This window comes from Bos indicus x Bos taurus, chromosome 5 (assembly GCF_003369695.1).
Source record: "Bos indicus x Bos taurus breed Angus x Brahman F1 hybrid chromosome 5, Bos_hybrid_MaternalHap_v2.0, whole genome shotgun sequence".
NCBI classification, from domain to species: Eukaryota; Metazoa; Chordata; class Mammalia; order Artiodactyla; family Bovidae; genus Bos; species Bos indicus x Bos taurus.
Genome location: NC_040080.1, coordinates 60,138,188 through 60,159,923, shown reverse-complemented (window position 1 = coordinate 60,159,923; position 21,736 = coordinate 60,138,188). Strand labels below are relative to the sequence as shown.

The following is a 21,736-nucleotide window of genomic DNA, read 5'->3' as shown; positions in this document are numbered from 1 at the left end:
TGCGACCCCATAGACAGCAGCCCACCAGGCTCCCCTGCCCCTGGGATTCTCCAAGCAAGAACACTGGAATGGGTTGCTATTGCCTTCTCCAATGCATGAAAGTGAAAAGGAAGTCGCTCAGTTGTGTCCGACTCTTAGCGACGCCATGGACTACAGCCTACCAGGCTCCTCCATCCATGGGATTTTCCAGGGAAGAGTACTGGAGTGTGGTGCCATTGCCTTCTCTGCAAAAAGCACCTACTCTATGATTTATTCTTGTTGTTATTGGGAAAGAAGTGTCTGTAAGAGAAGTGGTAGAAAAGACAATACAAGATAACAATAGTGATGTAAATAGTGGCTACCGAATGTCAGGCACTGGCTACCCCGTTTTTAAGCCTCACAATAACTGTGTAAGGTAGACACTGATCTCATTTCCTTAAGGAAAATTTTCTTGCTGCAGTGGCAGCAGACTTGCTGTTTTTCATAGAACATGATTTCTATAATATGGTCTATTAATAAAACCCCTCAGCTATAGGAGGACAAACAGGCTGACCATTAATGTCAGAACTAGGGCTTCTCACGAAGCCTCTAATACAGGCCACAAAGGAACCCCCAACACCATAGAGTGCTTCCTTTAAAGTTTCCAAAATATTACAGTGGAGTGATGGGCAGGTTTTGGGGGGCTCCGACTTTCTTACACATGTAAATTCTTAAGAGAAAAGCTGTAAATATAAAGATGGGGAAGAATTTAGTTTAGAGCCACAAAGCCACCAATGTTTCTGCCCCATTTCACTATACGTTCTTTTTTGAGAAACACTGCTGAGTGTTAGCACTGTGGTTGAAAGAAATGATTCACTTACCACCATCCACCCTCCTTTATCCTCCTTGTGAATCTCATGAGCTCAGAGGCTGAAGACAAGGTTTTCTCTGTTTTCTCTCATCAGGGAACTCACTGAGTGACCTGGTGGCTGTCATGAGAGAGGCAGCCTAGTTGCCTGTGTCCCTTGCCACAGAGATGTGGCTGACTTTGTCATGTAGATGGAGAATTCCTTGGTTGGCCACTCCACCTACTTAGGTGGGTGTTAGACCTGTGAAATGAAACTTGCCAGTTTGGTCAGGGATGTGCCGCCCATTGTGTGAGAAGCCCTCTTTCTTGAGGCTGGAGGCAAGTTGAATCTGAGTGCTAATGACACAGTTGGCCATGCCTTTAATTTCTTGCAACCATTGTTTTTTGCAAATCTGGGCTGGTCTCGGGATTAAGGCAATCAGGACTCCACTGAGAATACACAGGGTGGATCAAGATCTTCAAGTGCAATTCCACCCTTTTGGCTCCATTGGCATCTTTGTCGAATCATAGTGAAGGCTCCCACATGCTCACGTATAAGCATAGGACTTACATAGGCATAGGACTATGTAACGTTCTTGGCATAGGACTGGCAGAGATAAACACGAATGCCCTCTTTCATGAAGTGCTGCACAGCCCAGACATCCTTGTTACCATCACCACTGGCAAAGCCCTTGATCATCTGGCTGAAGATTATATAGAATGGTTGTACTTTAAGACTTCTGCCATCAGCAGACCAGGTCAGAAAGGGGCACTGAGGTGGCTCTGCCTTGCTGCTGGTACCGATAACATCTTACTTCAAATCTGGATATTGAGGCCTGCAGTGGCTCTGGGGCAGCAGTGGCTGAGGCTGAAGCACTGGGAATTGATGATGTCCCTACCGGCTAGTGTATAAAGATGCTTGCTTTTATTGAGGGGCCACAGCTAGGCCTGGCTGTCCTTGCCCTCAGAAGCACAGAGGGATCCCTCTGGAGAGATAGTCACAGTGGTCAGGTAGTCTGGGGGGCTGATATGATTGGTCTTCAGTTTGCAGTTTACCAGGCTTCGTATCTTGACCAGCTTATCCCAGGCACAGGAGACAGTGATGGGATTGCTGCTATTGAGTGAGAAGCATATGCAAGACACCCCTCTCAGTGGCTCTCAGTGGCTCTCACTCTAGACAGTGTACTTGCAAATACCCAGAATATATAATAAAAACTTCCGGGATTTTCTCTTCAGCCTTAGAAAATGTTGCTAGAATTGGCATAGGATTGGCAGAGATAATCTGCCAACTTGAAAGTTTATATTCAGAAGATTTACTTTAAAAAAAAAGAAAGAAAGAAAGAAGCTATTGCTTTTAAATGCATACCCATGAATGCTTTATAAGGCTCTTGAGAACTCTAGTAATTTAGTTTGGTTGATCAGAGTCATTCAGGTTGTCTCATAGGTCATGAGACAAATCAAATGTGGCCTATTCTGTGCCACTCATGTTTTGGGGGCCTCTAAGCTTGTATCCGTCCTCAGGACTCTACCCTGAAATTATCCTGTAAGGCTCAGGTTACAAGAGACAGTTGAAACAAGAGGCCAGTGTCGTAGTCTGTTTGGGCTGCTAGAAGCAAGTACTATAGACTGGGTGGATTATAAAAGACAGAGATTTACTTCTCAGAGTTTTGAAGGCTGAACGTCTGAGACCCAGGTGTCAGCCTGGTCAGGTACTGGTGAAAGCTTTCTTCCAAGTTGCAGACTGTTCACTGTGTCCTCACAGGACAGAAGGAGAAGCTAGCAAGCTGTCTGGCTTCTTCTTCTCAGGGCACTAGTCCCATTCATGAGGGCTCCACTCTCATGACCTAATCACTTCTCAAAGGCTCCATCTCTATGTACCATCACACTAGAACTAAGGGCTCAACAGAATTTGGGGGTGGGGACACAAACACCCAATACATTGCAGCCTGCAGGCTCTCCTTTCACTAATGCACCTAAATATAATGGCAGAAAGTTACTAACATCTTACCTCATACAGACCTGTTTTCAGTCTGGTTGACACGTCTCCAGAATATCTAGGTTACTTTCTATTTGACTAATACCTGAACCCAATTAACTTAGGTATAAAAAATAATTTCATCATTTATTTGAAACAATATTGATTCAAAAACCCATTAATGAGTAGAAACTAGTACATGTTTGTTGAATGAATATTGTACTTTCTTCCACTTGGGAACCCTAGATTCACTTCGAAGTAATAGCATTATTTCTATTCTTGTTACTTCCTGGCTGCTGTCCTAATCATTTCAGTTACCCCAGTGCTACTCTGCACCCTGCCAACTCAGCCCAGCTAACAAGATAATCAGGCTGGCTAACTGGTTCATGGTCTCTGGTGGCCCTATCCTATATCAGGGCTGGTAGAAAGAAGACAAATGTGTATGTCAATGCTTTAGGTAACAAAGTAAGGATATTCTGAAGCCTTTTATTTTTGATTTGGTTTGATTAGAAGTATCAGAAGAAAATATAAAATTAAAGAATTAGAATGCTCTCCTATTTCCCTATTCTCCATTCATGCCTCCACATGAATCCCAAATGGTACTTGCTGTCTGAGACACTCTGTGTCTTTTTTGGAAGAAGATGAGGTGAGGACAAATGGTGACAGTAATTTACATCCTCTCCCTATTCCTATGGTGCTATCATTCAACCAAATACCTGCTGAACACCTTCTTCTGGCTCAGGTAACACAATAGATCCTGAGAATACAAAGATCACACAGTGCCTGTCCTCCTAGGAGAGGCAAACGAGTAAAAGTTCACAGGAAAGTGCAATGAGAAGTGTGAGCCTAGAGGAAAGAGCATTTAAGTCTGCCTTAGGGTGAGAGGCCACTCTTAAGAGAGGAAAGTTATTATTCATTCTACTGGCTGGCAAGCAGAAGATACCAGGAGTTAAACTAAGGTTCTTATTTTTTACACTCTAAAATCCATTTAACAATAGTACCCATTTACTGTCAAAGCTGGTTTCCATGTGATAATGCCACAAATATGATTATGTTAACCTCTCCTACTGCTCACCTTACACTTTATATCTGAAGGTCATAGTACTAAAATCTGGCATGAATGTTTTCCAAGGAATCTGGTTATCATGCTTGACTATTTATAATTCAAAAATGGAAGATTAAAAAAAAACAACAAAAAACCCAAGTTAATAGGCACATCCTGGGATGACCATGGAGTTGGAGGAGTGAATCATCAGAGGAAGAAAGAAGAAGCACTATGCAAGCATAGACTCACTGTAAGAGAATTTAGACTAAGGATTTTTTTCATAAGTGAGGACTTGTTTTACATACCACGTGGAATGCTCCAGGGGCCTTGACAGGTCTGAAGCCATCAATAGGTATGCACTGGTCAGCATGGCCGTTACAGAAGCAGCTGCCCTTAACAATGAAATCATAGATTGCATAGTGGGTAAAATGTTGAGGCTCTGCATTCAAGTGGTTTCTCTGACAGGGACAAGACTGTCGTTTTAGCAGCTGCACACGGAGGTTGGTGATCTTCAGCTGCTCCTGCACCTTGGCACCGTAAGGGTTCTCCATATCATTCGGTGGTGACAAAGCTCTGAAAATAACCTGTAAAGAAAAAGAAAACGCGGTGCATATACAGGACTGTGTGCAAACCCTGAACTCTCCCGCCCCGTGTAGTCCTGCTTTGCTTTATACCTTTCATCATCTACAAATGATAAGATAAGAGGGTTTCAGACCTTGATTCCATCTGGGGAAGAGCTGCCCTATTATTTCAAGGAACAGATGTGCTGCCTGTTTGGATGCAGAAGTATAAACTGAGTAACAGCAGAAACCTGACTCTTGGGATAAAGGCAGCCATACAAAGATCTTGAGAGAAGAGCCTTCCAGGCAGAAGGAACAGCCAGTTTAAAGACCTTTAAGTAGAATCAAGCTTGGCTTATTCAAGGAAGAACAACAAGATCAGTGTGACCAGAGTCCAGGGGACAAGGGGACAGTGTTCAGAGAGGAGGAGAGAGCTCTTGTATGACAGATTATGAATACAGCGCCCTTTAAAGGCCATGGTAGAGTCATTCTAACTGTAGTGGGAAGCCACTGGAAGGTAATAGGCAGAGAAGCGATGTGATCTGATTTGCATTTTTAAGAAAGGGAACTTACTTTTGTGAGGAGGGTGGATTACAAAGAGTAAAGAACAGAAGCAAGAAGACCAGTTAGGGAGAGACTGCAAAATAATAAAGATCCAGGTACTTATATTTGTAAATGAGGTATGACCTTTTCAAAGGCTCATCAGTTATTAACTGAGGCCACTTCCACTAGAAATATTTTTGGTCCTCCTTTTCTGGATCTGCCTGGCAAGCCTGTGGCATATATTTGGAATATTTTTGTGTGTTAGTCACTCAGTCATGTCCAACTCTGCAACCCCATGGACTGTAGCCCACCAAGCTTCTCTGTGCATGGAATTCTCCAGGCAAGAATATTGGAGTAAGTTGCCATTTCCTTTTCCAGGGAATCTTCCCAACCCAGGGATTGAACTCAGGTCTCCTGCATTGCAGGCAGATGCTTTACCATCTGAGCTACCAGGGAAGCCCAAAAGTGAAGTCACTCAGTTGTGTCTGACTCTCTATGATTTCATGGATTGTAGCCTTCCAGGCTCCTCTGTCCATGGGATTTTCCAAGCAAGAATACTGGAGTGGGTTGCCATTTCTTTCTCCAGGGAATCTTCCCAACCCAGGGATCAAACCCAGGTCTCCCCTCATTGCAGGCAGACTCTTTACCGTCTAAGCTACCAGGGAAGCCACAATATTTTTACTGGCAGTAAATATACAACCCTTTGAGAATGGATCTGATTTCTGAAGTTAGTCAAAAGTCATTTAAATACAGAGGAGGCAATGACAACCCATTCCAGTACTCTTGCCTGGAAAATCCCATGGAGAGAGGAGCCTGGTAGGCTACAGTCCTTGGGGTCGCTAGGAATTGGACACGACTGAGGAACTTCACTTTCACTTTGCACTTTCATGCATTGGAGAAGGAAATGGCAATGCACTCCAGTATTCTTGCCTGGAGAATCCCAGGGACGGGGGAGCCTGGTGGGCTGCCGTCTATGGGGTCTCACAGAGTCGGACACAACTGAAGTGACTTAGCAGCAGCATTTAAATCCAATGCAGTAAGTAATAAACCTGATTGAGTTAGTTAACAGCACTTTTGGTGAAAAGCAAGGTATAATTAAGCAATGATTTTTTTTATTGTTTAGGTTATAGATAGGTTATAGATTCTATAGGCAATTTAAGGTGTTAGGAGGGAGGGAGGAAAACCAGAGGGAGGAAGGCTCAGAAGGGCATGCGAAGGAGTCTATACCTTATATAGGGGTAATAACATGGGCCTTGGGGTGGGGTGGTGTAAAATTCTCTAGTGGACCTGTTACTTTGGAGTAGAGACTGGTGGAGAAGGAAATCACTGCCTGTTGAAACTAGTGAATATAAATATAATGTAACATGAAGGATTATTAGAAGGAAGGCAACACTCATGCATGAGTTGCCTCAACACTCATGATGAATTACCCCTCATCATGCAGTTAAACAAAACAGACAAAACCTCAGTCAATCTCATTGATTTATATAGTAAGAAACACAAAGCTCCTCTGAAAAATTCTTAAACATCTCTTGGCTTTAAAAAAAAAATGTCAAAACCTTATTTACAAAAAAACAGAAATATTTTGATAACCACATACAGCCATCCCTTGGTATTCAGGAGGACTGGTTCCAGCACTGCCCCCGCCCCAATACCAAATTTTGCAAATGCTCAAATCCCTTAGTTGGTCCTCCAAATCCACAGATATGAATCCTGTGGATACAGAGAGCTGACTATACTATGAAATAAATTATTAAAAAGTAAACTTTGGATAAACTCCCATTTAGAAAGAATGTATGTAAAAGTGACTTTCCAGGGGAAAAAATTTTTTTCTTTAAGGAATACTTTGGATAGAAAAATTTCATTTTACAAATCAATTTTGCATGGAAAGTATGAAAAGACAAGACTCTACTGTGTAGGATCAGATTTCCAGATCTACTGGTACAGAACTGTCCTCAGTGAAATATAACTTAAGGCAAGGTGTTAATTCAATGGACACTAGACCTCCTCTAGCCAATTCTCCATCCAGCAGCCAGAGTGATTCTTCACTAACAGAAATTGGACCATGTCCCTTGCTTAAATCCACACCCACCCAAAGACCTCCCATTTCTCTCAGAATAAAATACAAAGTCCTTATAATGGCCCTGCTTTATTTTTTATCTTAGTGCTATTACTACCTGCACATTATAGTTGTAGTTGTTTAATGTTTTACTAGTAGTCTTTTCAATATAGAATATAAACTTGTTTTTTTTTTTTTTTTTTGGCTGCACCACAAGACATACAGAATTTTAGTTCCCTGACCAGGGATCAAACCCATGCCCCCTGCAGTGGCAGCGTGGAGTCTTAACCACTGGACTGCCAGGGAATTCCAGTTCCCTAGAATGTGAACTTCTTGAGGAGAGTCACTGATGTATCTCAGGACAGTGCCTGGCACAGAACAAGGCCTGGTATTCAATAAATTTTTGGTAAATAAATTGATTAATTATAACATTGTTCTCAGCATTCAAATAACAGATGAGAATTTCAAATAACTTCCTTCTATAGGGTCATAAACAAATTCACATACTGAATTCATGTCACAGCACCAGAAGGGAACAGGTAAGTTATATTAAAGCAATAGTTATAAATAATGAATTATTAACCAGTATGTAGCTAATTTTGAACTTGCAAAACTTAAGAAAGCTGTGTCTTAAACAATAGTCTGTCCCCTTCATTCACATGTAAGGTGGCAGAAAGCAACACATTATCAACTAAAGTTTTCCAACAAATAATATGTCACCTATTTGAAAGTCAATATAAAACTAATATCTTTTGAGACTTCCCTAGGGGTCTAGTGGGTAAGACGTGCTCCCAGTGAATGGGACCTGGGTTCCCTTCCTGATCAGGGAATAGGATCCCATGTGCCGCAACTAAGACCAGGCTCAGCCAAGTAAACAAATATTTTTTTAAAAGAATGAATGTCTTTTTCTTTGAACAACAGACTAAACATAACATGGTTTTATATTTCCAATCATTAAAAAAATTTTAAAAAACAGTGACTTCATTGTGAGATTTACATAGGGTTTATTTTCCATATGACTCTCAAACACTGGCATTATGTTAGACACTTGTGAAGAACTCTTGCTCTAAATAAGATCAGTGATGTGGCTACCTCCCAATTTATTAACCAGTGGTGCAAGGACATGGAAAAGGGTAACCAATGCTAAGTAAATGTGTTCCACTGAAAAGTCTTTGCATACTACACCGTCACCCACCCATCCTTTTCCTGAACATTGGTGGCAACTGTGTTTGCTCTCTCTGCTCCTGGCACATTTTCACCCTTGACATTTACCCTAGTTCCCTCTCTCTCCCTCCCCGTGAGAATTGTTCAGCACATGCAAGACTACAGGAAGATCTGTCAAGGTTTGTAGGAACTCAGAGGCTATTTTGCTTCCTGAACCCAGACTGTGGAAGCTGAATGGTGGCTCTGTGCTTGGTGTGCATGACACCACAGTTGGCACGCTGATATCAGCAGGGAACGGGCATTGTGACCCCCGAGGCTGCATGCTGGAAAGGAGACAGCAGAGTGCCACAGACACAAAAGTCAACGGGAATTTAAACCATGAAATCTTTTTTTCTAGAAAGGAGACGCCTTAATCTGATACCCTGGGAAATGGATCTACCCTGCACCAGGAAACAGAGAGTGTGCCAATCCAGATGCTTCAAACTTCTGGCAGGTCGCCTTTTGGGTCCCACCCAGTTTTTCTTAAAACATCCACAGAAGAAGCTTGTATGGCACTACTAAAATGAAGGAAGAAAAAGTGTAGAAGCTCTCCATATAACATCAGCCTCTTGTGTCTTTGTTCCCATCAGGAACTGGATGTATACACAGGGGCCATCGCTGTTCCTCTGTCTGTGATTGCTTCTGAAGATGCACTCCTAACAAGACATCGTTAAAAAGCCAGAGGGGGATGAGGATCCAGCCCAATTCAATGTTTCCAGCTTGTTGGTGCTATTGGCCAGGACTTCATGATCTTAGGCTTCCCAGGTGACTCAGATGGTAAAGAATCTGCCTGCAATGCAGGAAACCCTGGTTCAATCCCTGGGTTGGGAAGATCCCCTGGAGAAGGGAATGGCTACCACTCCAGTATTTTTTCCTGGAGAATTCCATGGACAAAGGAGCCTGGCCAGTTACAGTCCATGGGGTTACAAAGAGTTGACACAACTGAGCAACTATCACTCATGATCTTATCTTTTTAACTAAGAAATTTGATTATGTTTTAGTGATTATACTATGCTCATTACAGGAAAATCTGTCACTCAAAGTGTAGAAAACATTAAAAACCTACAATCTGATCCACGTGGAAGACAACCAGGGATGCCAGCTTGATAATATTTTTCCATCTGAACTTCTATATGTATACATACAGAGTATAATGTAAAAACTTTGGTTCAAATTTGCAAAACCTTGTGAATATTCTTCCAAATCATTAAAAATAACTCTACATCAGTTGTTCTCAAAGTGTGGCCTCCTAGACCACTATCATCAGTAACAACCTGGGAACTTGTTCAAAATGCAAATTCTTGGGCCCTACACCAGATTGACAAATCAAAAACTCTGGAGATGGAGCCCAGCAATCTGTGTTTCAACAAGCCTTCCAGGTGGTTCTGAAGCACAATAACATTTGAGAATCACTGCCACATAATTTTAAAAACTGCTTAGCGTTCCATTGTGTGACTATGACACAATTTATTCAGCCAGGCTGGTATCATTGTTTCCAGCTTTTCAGTATAACTCATTACAAAGTACAATGTTATAGCTAGAATATGGGAGTTTATAATAATATCTTGACACATTTCCAAATGTGAAAATCAAGAGTTATAGTTTCAAAACCTATCAGAGCTTCTTGAATGAATCATGTACCCTTTCTTACCTAATCTTTGGAATCTTGACATTTCTCAGTCTTGCCTCACTTCTCTAAGCCTGGAATGCCTCAAACTTTGCCTAAGGATCTGGATTCTTGGCTTAGGCTCTGCCATTTCTCATGCTCTACTAAAACAAAGAGATCTTCTAAACAGGGTAGAATCACCTACATGTTCTTTCTTTTCTAGAATACTTACAAAAAACTCTAAATAATACTGAGAATTAGTTTAAAAATGGCATTCTATACATTTACATAGCATTCTATTTATACTCAGAAATTTCAACAGAGTACCAACACAGTGTGGACAAAATAAGTAGTAGAGTAATATTAGGTATATAATAGTCAAGGAATTCTTTCCATTCTGAACTCATAATTTACATACTGTTTTATACCTAAAACTGTATTGCCTGTGTAGAATAATACTTCAAGAAACTTAGTTATCACATTAAAAAAAAAAAAAAACCTTTTTAGCTGCTAGTTTGAGGAATATTTCAGGTCCAAGCTGATTACCCATTCCATGGACTCCTCTGGCACTTGTTCTTCCCATGATGGCATTTTTACACTAGTACATTGTTATTGCTTATTTACTTGTCTGTATCCCACATTAGACTCTGCTCAGTGGGCAAGGATCCTGTTTGTCTGGTTAACAGCTGTGTCCCCCAGCATGTCCCACAGTCTTTGGCAAATTGTAGCATTTCATAATTAAGTTGAATGAATAAATGAATGACTGATTTCTCCAAATAGCATTTTTTAAAAAGGAGAAGCCAAATAGGGAATAGGGTTTAGAAAAATAAAGAAAGCAAGATGGTCTTACCACAAGTTCTGCACTCCTGATGAGGAGTATGTGAACACACATATTTGTATAAATACCTATGTAAAAATATAGGTAGTACATTTCAAGTGGTTTCATAGATTCTTTCCCTTCAGTAGCACACAAGATCTTTCATGTTCTTCAGAAAACAAATCAGGCAGGCATGAGCAAGGACCCAAACACATACAAATACTAGATATTTCCCATGGTTTCTGGTCTAGTTTTTTTTATTTACCAAAAATAGAAGCTTCAGGATCATAACTGCAATTGTTATTTAATGGTTTTTGAAAACCTAGATAGCTTCATGTTCTCAAAAGAGCTTTTGGTTTCAATGATTTTCTTTATTTCTGTATTTCGCTTTTGCTTTTTAAAAACAAAAAAAATTTTTTTTAATTTATTTTTGGCTGTGCTGGGGCTTCATTGCTGCTCGGGCTTTTCTCTAGTTGTGGCGAGCGGGCGCTACTCTTTAGTTGCTGTGGCTTCTCTTGCTGTGAAGCATGGGCTCTAGGTTGGGCAGGTTTCAGGAGTTGCAGCACATGGGCTTTGTAGTTGTGGCTCCCAGGCTCTAGAACACAGACAGGCTCAATAGTTGTGGTGCTTGGGCTTAGTTGCTCCAAGGCATGTGGGATCTTCCCAGATCAGGGATCCAACCCATACCTTCTGCACTGACAGGTGGATCAGATCAGATCAGATCAGTTGCTCAGTCGTGTCCAACTCTTTGCGACCCCATGAATCGCAGGACACCAGGCCTCCCTGTCTATCACCAACTCCCGGAGTTCACCCAAACTCATGTCCGTTGAGTCGGTGATGAAATCCAACCATCTCATCCTCTGTCGTCCCCTTCTCCTCCTGCCCCCAATCCCTCCCAGCATCAGAGTCTTTTCCAATGAGTCAACTCTTCGCATGAGGTGGCCAAAGGACTGGAGTTTCAGCTTTAGCATCATTCCTTCCAAGGACATCCCAGGGCTGATCTCCTTCAGAATGGACTGGTTGGATCTCCTTGTAGTCCAAGGGACTCTCAAGAGTCTTCTCCAACACCACAGTTCAAAAGCATCAATTCTTCGGTGCTCAGCCTTCTTCAAGTCCAACTCTCACATCCATACATGACAACAGGAAAAACCATAGCCTTGACTAGACGGACCTTTGTTGACAAAGTAATGTCTCTGCTTTTGAATATGCTGTCTAGGTTGGTCATAACTTTCCTTCCAAGGAGCAAGCGTCTTTTAATTTCATGGCTGCAGTCACCATCTGCAGTGATTTTGGAGCCCCCCAAAATAAAGTCTGACACTGTTTCCACTGTTTCCCCATATATTTCCCATGAAGTGATGTGACAGGTGGATACTTTACCACTAAACCACCAGGGAATCCCCTTAGTTTTGCTTTTACCTTTATTACTTTTTTCTGCTTCCTTTGGGTTTCATTTTCTTTTACTAGTTTCTTGATAGAACTGTAGATCATTGTTTTGAGACCTTTTCCCCTAAGTGCTTCATTAGTTGCAGCTCATAAATTTTTCTATGCTGTATTTCCATTTATAATTCAGCAGAAATGCTTTATAATTTTCCTTTCTATGTCTTCTTTGACCCATGGGTTATTCAAAAATGTGTAATTTCCAAATATTTGGGGATTTCCAAGATACCTTCCTATAATTGATTTCTAAGTAATTCCTTTGTGATCAGAGAATAAACTTTGTATGATTTAAATATTTTTATATTTCTTGGTACCTGTCTTATGACCCAGTATATGACTTATCTTGATAAATGCCCTTGAAAAGATTTATATTCTACTGTTGTTGGTGAAGTGTTACATAAATGTTAATTACATCAAGTTGGTTGATAATGTAATTCAAATCATCTATATTCTTTTCCCTACTTGTTATATCATGATTTTCTCTACTTATTATATCAATTTCAGTGAGAAAGTTGTAGAAGTCTCCAACTATAACGATCAGTTTATCTATTCCTTCTTGCAATGTTTGCCACACTCATTTGAAGCCTTTTTATTAGGTGCATAAACATTTAGGGTTGTTATGTTCTCTTGATGAACTGGCTCCTTAATCAGTATGAGAAGTCCCTCTTTATCCCTGGCAATATTCTTTGATCTGAAATTTACTTTGTCTGATAATAATATAGCCACTATCAGAAGCTTTTGATTAGTCTCAGCACTTATCTTTTTCCACTCTTCTCCCTTTAAATTATTTACATCTTAATATTTAAAATGGATTTCATATAAGCAGCATGATTATGTCTTTTGAAAATCTATATTCAATTTCATAATCTCTGCCTTTAATTGGAGTGTTTAAGCCTTTTAAATGTAATATGATACGCATTGTGTTTAATCTACCATCTTGGTTTTTGCTTTATATTCTGTCCCCCTTCTTTTTATATTTTCCATTAGATTGAACATTTTAGGGTCCTTTTATAATTTCCATTTTTATTAGTTATAACTCTTTTTAAAAAAATAGTAATTGCCTTAGGATTTATAGTATACATCTTTAACTTAGCACAGTCTATCTTTAAGTAATATTTACTACCTCACAAACAGTATAAGAAATATAATAGTGTACTCCCTTTCCTCCCTTCAACCTGTGTCACTGTGGTCATGCATCTGACTTCTATATATATTATAATCTCCACCACATATTGGTAATACTTTTCCTCTAAAAAGTCAATTATCTTTTAAAGAGATTTTAAAAATAAGAAAAAAGTATTTTACATGTAGCCACCTATTTTCCCTTTTTGATGACCTTCATTCTTTACTATTCCTTTATCTAGATATCCTTCTGCCTGAAGGATTTCTTTTTAAAATTTCCTGTAATGCAGGTCTGCTGGTTGCCTTTTCATGCCTGAAAAAGTCTATTTCTTCTTCATTTTTGAAAGATATTTTTGCCAGGCATAGAAGTTTAGGTTAACTTTTTTTTTTTTTTCCTGTCAATACTTTCAGGATTCTGCTTAACTATCTTTTGGCTTGTATTGTTTCTGTACAAAAGCTGCCATTCTTGTATTCATTCTTTTGTACATAAATGTGTTATTTTTTTGTCCCCCTCTGGCTGCTTTTAAGTTTTTCTCTTTGCTATTCATCGTTAAACTACTTGATTATGATGTGCCCTGGGGCAGTTTTCTTCCATTTCATGTGTCTAAGGTTTGTTATACTTGTTTGTTTAAGGTTTGTTGGATCTATGGATTTATAGTACAATCAAATTTAGAAAAACTTCATCCATTATTCCTTAAATTGTTTTCTGTTCCTCTCCTCTCCTTCATGGATACCAACTTATTCATGTACTACAGCTCCCTGATTTATTTATTTTTTTAAATTGCTGAGTTATTTATTTTTCTGCTTTTTGAAGTTGTTCCACAGCTCACTGATTTATTTATTTAAACTGATGATTTATTTATTTATCTGCGTTTTTTCTCCCTGTGTTTCATACTGGACCATTGCTACTGCCATGTATTGAACTTCACAAATCTACTTATCTGTAGGTCTAACCTACTAATCCCATTCCATGTATTTTTCATCTGAGACATTGTGTTTTTCAACAGTGGATGTTGAACTGGGATTTCTGCCATATTTTCCATGCTCCACTTAACATGGTCAGTCTTTCCTCTACATTCTTAAACATAAGGAATACAGTTATAATCGTATTAATGTCCATGACTACTACCCCTATCATTTATTTGTGTCACTTCTGGATCTGTTTCTGTTTACTTTTCTACTCATCATAGGTTGTATTTTCCTGCTTTTTTGCATGGCTTCATTGGCTGCCAGACATTGTGAGTTTTACCTTATTGATGGCTGGATTTTTTTTTTTTCTTTTTAATTCTTGAGCTCTTTTCTGGGATGCAATTACTTGGAAATAGCTTGAAGTTTAAATAGCTTTTAAGTTTTGTTAGGTGGGACCACTGCATTTTTTAGTATCAGGCTAGTTCTGTCCTTTCATTCAGGCAATACCCTTCTAATTATTCTACTGATGCATTACAAGGTTGAATTATAAAGTTTTCCACTGTGGCTGACTAATCCTGGTCCTGTGTGATCTCTAAGGATTTGTTCCCTCTGTCCTTTAAGGTGGTTCCTTGTCTGCCCTCAAGTAGGTTTCTTAAACACATGTGTTGATTGGTACTCTGCTGAAGACTTGAGGGGGACCGTTTGTAGATCCCTGGAAGTCTCCCCCAGTGCAGCCGTTTTTGTTGTTGTTGTTGTTTCTGGTGCTCCACTCTGCAAACTCTGCCTCCTTGGTCTTCTCAAACTCTCAGCTCTTTAATTCAGGAAATCTATTAGGCTTCTCCTCAGTTCCTCTTTCCTGTGCCCCAGCCTGGAAACTCTAGGCAATAAGCTAGGGCAATCATAGAGTTCACCTCATTTGCTACTGCTCTCTTCAGGGACCACTGGGATGTCCAATACCATCAGGGACCTGCTGCTTGATGTCCAATACCTGAAAACATTTGTGTCATATATTTTGTCCATTTTTTTAGTTGTTTCAGGCAGCAGGATTAGTCTGATTCTTGTCATTGCATCTTAGCTGTGAGCTGAAGTCTAAAGAACCAAGAGAGTTTAATTGTATAAAATATAATTTAAAAAATGATAATTGAACTAAGTCCTTAGTTTTGTATAAAGCTATCATGGAAATTATACATTGAAATTTTAGAAGTGCGGGAACCATACTTGGAACATTTAGTAGATAAAAAGGCTTGAAAACTTGTTTTTTTATGGGGCATATCAAACTAAGAAATACAAAGAATTGAAAACATAAGCATCTGAACTTTGTAAGTTTATTCAGTAAATCTGTTTTGGTAATTTGTATATTTTAAAAGACAGGAAAATCCTCATTATAACATTCTTTACAGTTTATGTGACTTATTATAATCTTCTACTTTATATTTTTAAGTTTATATCATGCTTTGATGCATCTTTGTATTCCCATCTAATACTGTCTGACAGATTAATAATACTACTGAAAGAGTGTGTTAATTAGGATCATGTTAAAACAGGCTTAAATTTTCTGATTTAAGAATAATAATATAGATATAAAAATTTTATTTATATAATGTGAATTTTATTCATAAAAGAACATACTAAGCACATAGTACTTCACAAGAAAGTTTATCATCTTAAAAATACCTTAGTTGTTTGTTAGTCTTACACTACCTAAAATTTTTACCTTATTAAAAAAAGGATTCACTATAATCAATATTAAAATACTTTCTGAGTGCCAAATTTGAATAATGTATTTTCAGTAATAAATTTACATCAACTGCAAGAATGACAACACATTTAGAAAGGGAATCCCTGGTACTTTTGCCTAACATAATTTAATAAAAAGATAAAACACCTCTACCATAAAAACTAACTGTATATATATATTAGAAAAATAATCACACTTCTTCCCAGCTCTACAGAATGACATCTATGTGGAGAGATATTTCCAACTGCATTATAAAGCATTTGTTTCGTGTGTTTCAGGTCATTTTTTTTCATGTGTTTGCTTCAAGTTGTTTGTTTCATGTTTACCAGTTCTTTAGAAATTGCATCTGTTTAATTCATTTGAATCTCATTACTACACATTGACAACTGTTCTGTTTATTGTTAGGTTGATGACACACCTTAAGATCTAAACATAGAAACTAATATATCTGTCTTCATTTTTACTGTTCCTCAAGCGAGACTGCAAACTCTCCTACTTAAAAAGTTCCTAAAATTTAGTGGGATTCACACACTCTAGTTTTGTATTGTCACCACACAAACAAGGAAGGCTTTATGTCACCTGGCTTCTGAAACTAGTTGCTGGCACCGTGTAAGCTGACATTTTAGGAATCTGAGATGGAAAGCTGAAAGATTCTTTGAGTACCTGTACCCTAATATATTTTTGAAACCAGCTCTCTGTTGTCCTGGGTAGGTAATCTTTGGGAAAGTATGTGAAGTTTCAGGCCTCTTAAGGGTTGCAGTGAGTGGAGTTCTGGTTTCAAGGGGAAAGAAGGCTGGACAAGGAGCAGACAGCATAATTAACAGGTGGGTGTCTGTGGCACAGCAGCTGGTTGGGTTAATTTTAGAACATTTGTCCTTGACTGTGCCACTTTAAGTGGAGCACCTACTTGTGTTAGAGAAGTGTGTCTGTCTTTGGGCAGTGCCAAAATCCTTTTGCTTACACTCTGGAGCATTAAGCACCCTGTTTCATCAGATAGCCCACCTTTTAAAGTGGGAGAGTTTTATCTACTCAACTAGTTCTTCTAAGATAGGACAATATAACCTAATAAACCTCTCAGTGGAGCAAGCTGAGGAATGCAGTGCACTCAAGTGACTTACTTGTACGATAATAACCTCGATTTGTAAGTACACAAAAGGCTCTTTGCATGTTTCAAGGACATATTTACAGTTTTAAAATGATGAAAAGGCAGCTTCTTAAATATCTTCAGGGGGAAGGGAAATGACAGAACTGCAAGGAGAAACAAGAAACAAGACAGAAGATCAAAATAAAAATAAAGACTGGGGCTAAAAATAAATTTTAAAACATTCTCCAATACATTTGGAATGCTAGCTTTTCCTTTGCCCTCAGTAGTTGGAGTCTTGGGATCTGAGTGTCAGAAGAGTCCTTAGCAACAGATGATCTAGTCTGACGAGAGGAAATCGAGGTGCAGACTGCTTAAAGTGATTTACCAAAGGTCAGTAAACAGGTTTATGACCAAGCTAAAACTAGCACCCAGTTTCCTGATTCTAATCTCATGAGTTTTCCAATATATCCCACTTTATACTTGTTTGGCAGCCAGCCATTCCTGAATTAAAGTTAAATTTTAAATTCAAGATTAAGGAGAATTTTATATATGATTTATCCCACTTGTCATCCTCATAATGGATGGGACCAACTGTGCCACCTTTTTTTTAATGGATATGACTAACTATAACCTTCATAAAAGTAACAATACTTACTCTTGATTGGCTCACAGGGATGCAGGGAAGATGTTTTAAAAGATATCAGATATAGAAACATTTTGAAAAATCACTGCTCTTTATAAATAAAATTGATTGGTGAATAGCTTTTTATTAGGGACCTGCCTTGTTTTTGTCAATCTACCTTCTTTGGGACTGAGCAGCCCAGTGGCTAGGATTCATGATAGGCCCTTCAGATGAGGGCTGTATGTCAACCTGAGTAACTTCCCAGTCTTTCCCTTCTGTTTCCTGGCAACACAGTCAGTCTACAGTCTGGAATACCCTCTGCCTCATCTCGGGTCATCAATGCCTTCTGTTTGCCTCATCTATGCTGGAAATTGCATACGTGACCTCTCTGCTTTCACTGCCTGTCCCTTCCAACTCTTGCTCCCTCTTTGTACTCAGTTTTGTATACGCCAATCATATTGAACTCCTTTCTGTTCCTAGAGAGCCCCATGGTCTCTCTCCCTTCCCCTTCCCAGACTTGGCCCATAATATTTCACTGCCTGGAATCCTTTTTACTTTTTTTTTTTTTTTTTTTGGCCACTGTCACCCACTGCTTGACTCCCCTTCCTTCCTTGGCCAACTGGTTACCTATCTTTTAGGTATCATCTTCCGCATCTTTCTTCACCATTCCTCTCCACTGTAAGTTTAGATGAGATGTTCTCATATGCTACTTCAAGCACCTGTTATTTCTTGCAGACTTCACACTACTGTGTCTATTTTAATTGCTTATATTCCTCTCTAGACTGTGAGCCCCATGAGTGCAGAGGGCCGTGTTTGCTTCTCCACCAGTACATAGCCGATGCTTGCCACATATAAGTCGCTTAGTCATGTCCGACTCTTTGTGACCCCATGGACTGTAGCCTGCCAGGCACTGCTTCCCATGGAATTTTCCAGGCAAGAATACTGGAGTGGATAACCATTTCCTTCTCCAGGGGACCTTCCCAACCCAGGGATCAAACCTGGATCTCTCACATTGTAGGCATTTTATTTACCTTTTAAGCTACCAGAGTCCAAAGAGTTAACACATATTTTTAAAAAGATGATACTCATACTTAATAATAATTCACATGTCACACACTGCTTTCACCTTTATTTACCTCACTTCATCCTTGCAGTAAACCTATGGTTGGTATTATTCATTGCCATTTTTCAGACATAGAAATTCACCTAGCTAGAAGTGGCAGAGCCAGTATTTGAACCCAGGTTGTTGGATTCCAAGTTCAATGTTATTACTATTACAACAAACTTTGTTTGGTTATAGAATAATTAAAAGTCTTAAGTAGGTGACCAAGGGAGAGACATAATTGGAGCTTCTCTACTGCTGCTGCTGCTGCTGCTAAGTCGCTTCAGTCGTGTCCGACTCTGTGCGACCCCATAGACGGCAGCCCACCAGGCTCCCCCGTCCCTGGGATTCTCCAGGCAAGAATACTGGAGTGGGTTGCCATTTCCTTCTCCAATGCATGAAAGTGAAAAGTGAAAGTGAAGTCCCTCAGTCGTGTCCTACTCCTAGCGACCCCATGGACTGCAACCTACCAGGATCCTTCATCCATGGGATTTTCCAGGCAAGAGTACTGGAGTGGGTTGCCATTGCCCTCTCCAGAACTTCTCTACAGAAGAATAAATCTGGCAAAGAAAAGCGTCTGAACCATAGTGGAGGCAGTGAGGAAAGGGTAGGGCAGACAACCCATAGATAAAAGGCAAAAAAAAAAAAAAAAGATTAGAACAAAAACTAAGAACTAAAGGCTAAGCTTTAGGAGCCACTTTTAGTTAAAGGCAGAAGAAAGGAGATGAGCCAGAAATAATACAAAAGAAGGGTCAGTGAGCAATGTAGGAAAATATTAAAAATTCATTTTCCTAGAAGCCAAAGGAAGTGAGAATGAAAATAAAGAAAATTAGCTATTAGTGGTGAGCTGAATACAGGAGGCAAGAAAGAAGACTGAGGAAAAAAAAGGGGTGGGGGGGGTGGCTGACTGACAGAAGACTTTTGAGAGCCTAGATGGAATAAGGGATGGTTTATAAAAATTTCAAGAAAGAATAAGGGACAAAGAAGTGGAAGCAAAAAAGAAGTGACTGCAGAATTTTGGCAGTTTGTTTATTCATTAATTAGTTGATAGACATTTGGGTTGTTTACAGATTTTGGCTATTATGAATAAAAGTGCTATGACATTCACACAAAAGTAATTGTGAGAGTCACAATAAACTGTGGAAAATTCTGAAAGAGATGGGAATACCAGACAACCTGATCTGCCTCTTGAGAAATTTGTATGCAGGTCAGGAAGCAACAGTTAGAACTGGACATGGAACAACAGACTGGTTCCAAATAGGAAACGGAGTTCGTCAAGGCTGTATATTGTCACCCTGCTTATTTAACTTATATGCAGAGTACATCATGAGAAACACTGGACTGGAAGAAACACAAGCTGGAATCAAGATTGCCGGGAGAAATATCAATAACCTCAGATATGCAGATGACACCACCCTTATGGCACAAAGTGAAGAGGAACTCAAAAGCCTCTTGATGAAAGTGAAAGTGGAGAGTGAAAAAGTTGGCTTAAAGCTCAACAGTCAGAAAACGGAGATCATGGCATCCGGTCCCATCACTTCATGGGAAATAGATGGGGAAATAGTGGAAACAGTGTCAGACTTTATTTTTCTGGGCTCCAAAATCACTGCAGATGGTCACTGCAGCCATGAAATTAAAAGATGCTTACTCCTTGGAAGGAAAGTTATGACCAACCTAGACAGCATATTCAAAAGCAGAGACATTACTTTGCCAACAAAGGTCTGTCTAGTCAAGGCTATGGTTTTTCCTGTGGTCATGTATGGATGTGAGAGTTGGACTGTGAAGAAGGCTGAGTGCCGAAGAATTGATGCTTTTGAACTGTGGTGTTGGAGAAGACTCTTGAGAGTCCCTTGGACTGCAAGGAGATCCAACCAGTCCCTTCTGAAGGAGATCAGCCCTGGGATTTCTTTGGAAGGAATGATGCTAAAGCTGAAACTCCAGTCCTTTGGCCACCTCATGCGAAGAGTTGACTCATTGGAAAAGACTCTGATGCTGGGAGGGATTGGGGGCAGGAGGAGAAGGGGATGACAGAGGATGAGGTGGCTGGATGGCATCACTGACTCGATGGACGTGAGTCTGAGTGAACTCCGGGAGTTGGTGATGGACAGGGAGGCCTGGCATGCTGCGATTCATGGGGTCTCAAAGAGTAGGACACGACTGAGCGACTGATCTGATCTGATCTGAACTCATTTTTCCTGGGTATTTAGAAGAGGAATTCTTAGGTGGTGTGATAAGAGTGTGTTTAATTTTATTGGGAACTAAGGGTCTGTTTTCTAAGGTAATTATACTATTTTCCATTTCTCCTAGCAATATATGATGAAACTTTTAGTAGCTACACATTCTCACCAACACATGGTATTGTCAGTCTTCTTAACTTTAGCTTTGATAGTGAATATGAATAGTCTCTCACTGTGGTTTTAATGTACATTTCCCTGATGACTAATGGTGTTGGGCATCATTTCATGTGTTTATTTGCTATACATCGTCTTTGGTGAAGTAGCTTTTCAAATCTCTTGCCCATTTTTATTCTTGTTGTTTTCCTTCTTGTAGACTTGAGTTCTTTATAAATTCTGATATATAATATATATGTGGTAAAGAATCCGCCTGCCAGTGCAGGATATGCGATTCAATCCTTGGGTGGGGAAGATCCCCTTGAGAAGGAAATGGCAACCCACTCCAGTATTCTTGCCTGGGAAATCCCATGGACAAAATAGACTGGCGGGCTACAGTCCAAGGGGTCACAAAGAGTCAGACACAACTGAGCATGCATGCATGCATATTCAGATATATTACTGGCACGTATTTTTTTCCAGTCTGTGGTTTGTCTCTTCATTTTCTTAATAGTATCTTAAAAGCAAAAATTTTTAATTTTATGAAATTGAACTATGGTGTTGGAGAAGACTCTTGAGAGTCCCTTGGACTGCAAGGAGATCCAACCAGTCCAACCTGAAGGAGATCAGTCCTGGGTGTTCATTGGAAGGTCTGATGTTGAACCTGAAACTCCAATACTTTGGCCACCTGATGCAAAGAACTGACTCATTTGAAAAGACCCTGATGCTGGGAAAGATGGAAGGCGGGAGGAGGAGGGGATGACAGAGGATGAGATGGT

General features: G+C 39.7%; 1 protein-coding gene across 5 annotated transcripts in view; it reads right to left on the bottom strand.

The window, feature by feature from the left end:
* The window catches only part of NTN4 (netrin 4), a 130,083-nt gene that overhangs the window by 75,605 nt on the left and 32,742 nt on the right, over positions 1 to 21,736 (bottom strand). For 4 of the 5 annotated variants that reach the window (XM_027542117.1, XM_027542114.1, XM_027542116.1 and 1 more), the window contains exon 3: positions 4,131 to 4,409. The exons of the other annotated variant lie outside the window; for it this stretch is intronic. In XM_027542117.1, the coding sequence (XP_027397918.1) occupies positions 4,131 to 4,409 (279 nt within the window). The remainder of the gene's footprint in view (positions 1 to 4,130; positions 4,410 to 21,736) is intronic. 5 annotated transcript variants of the gene reach the window in all.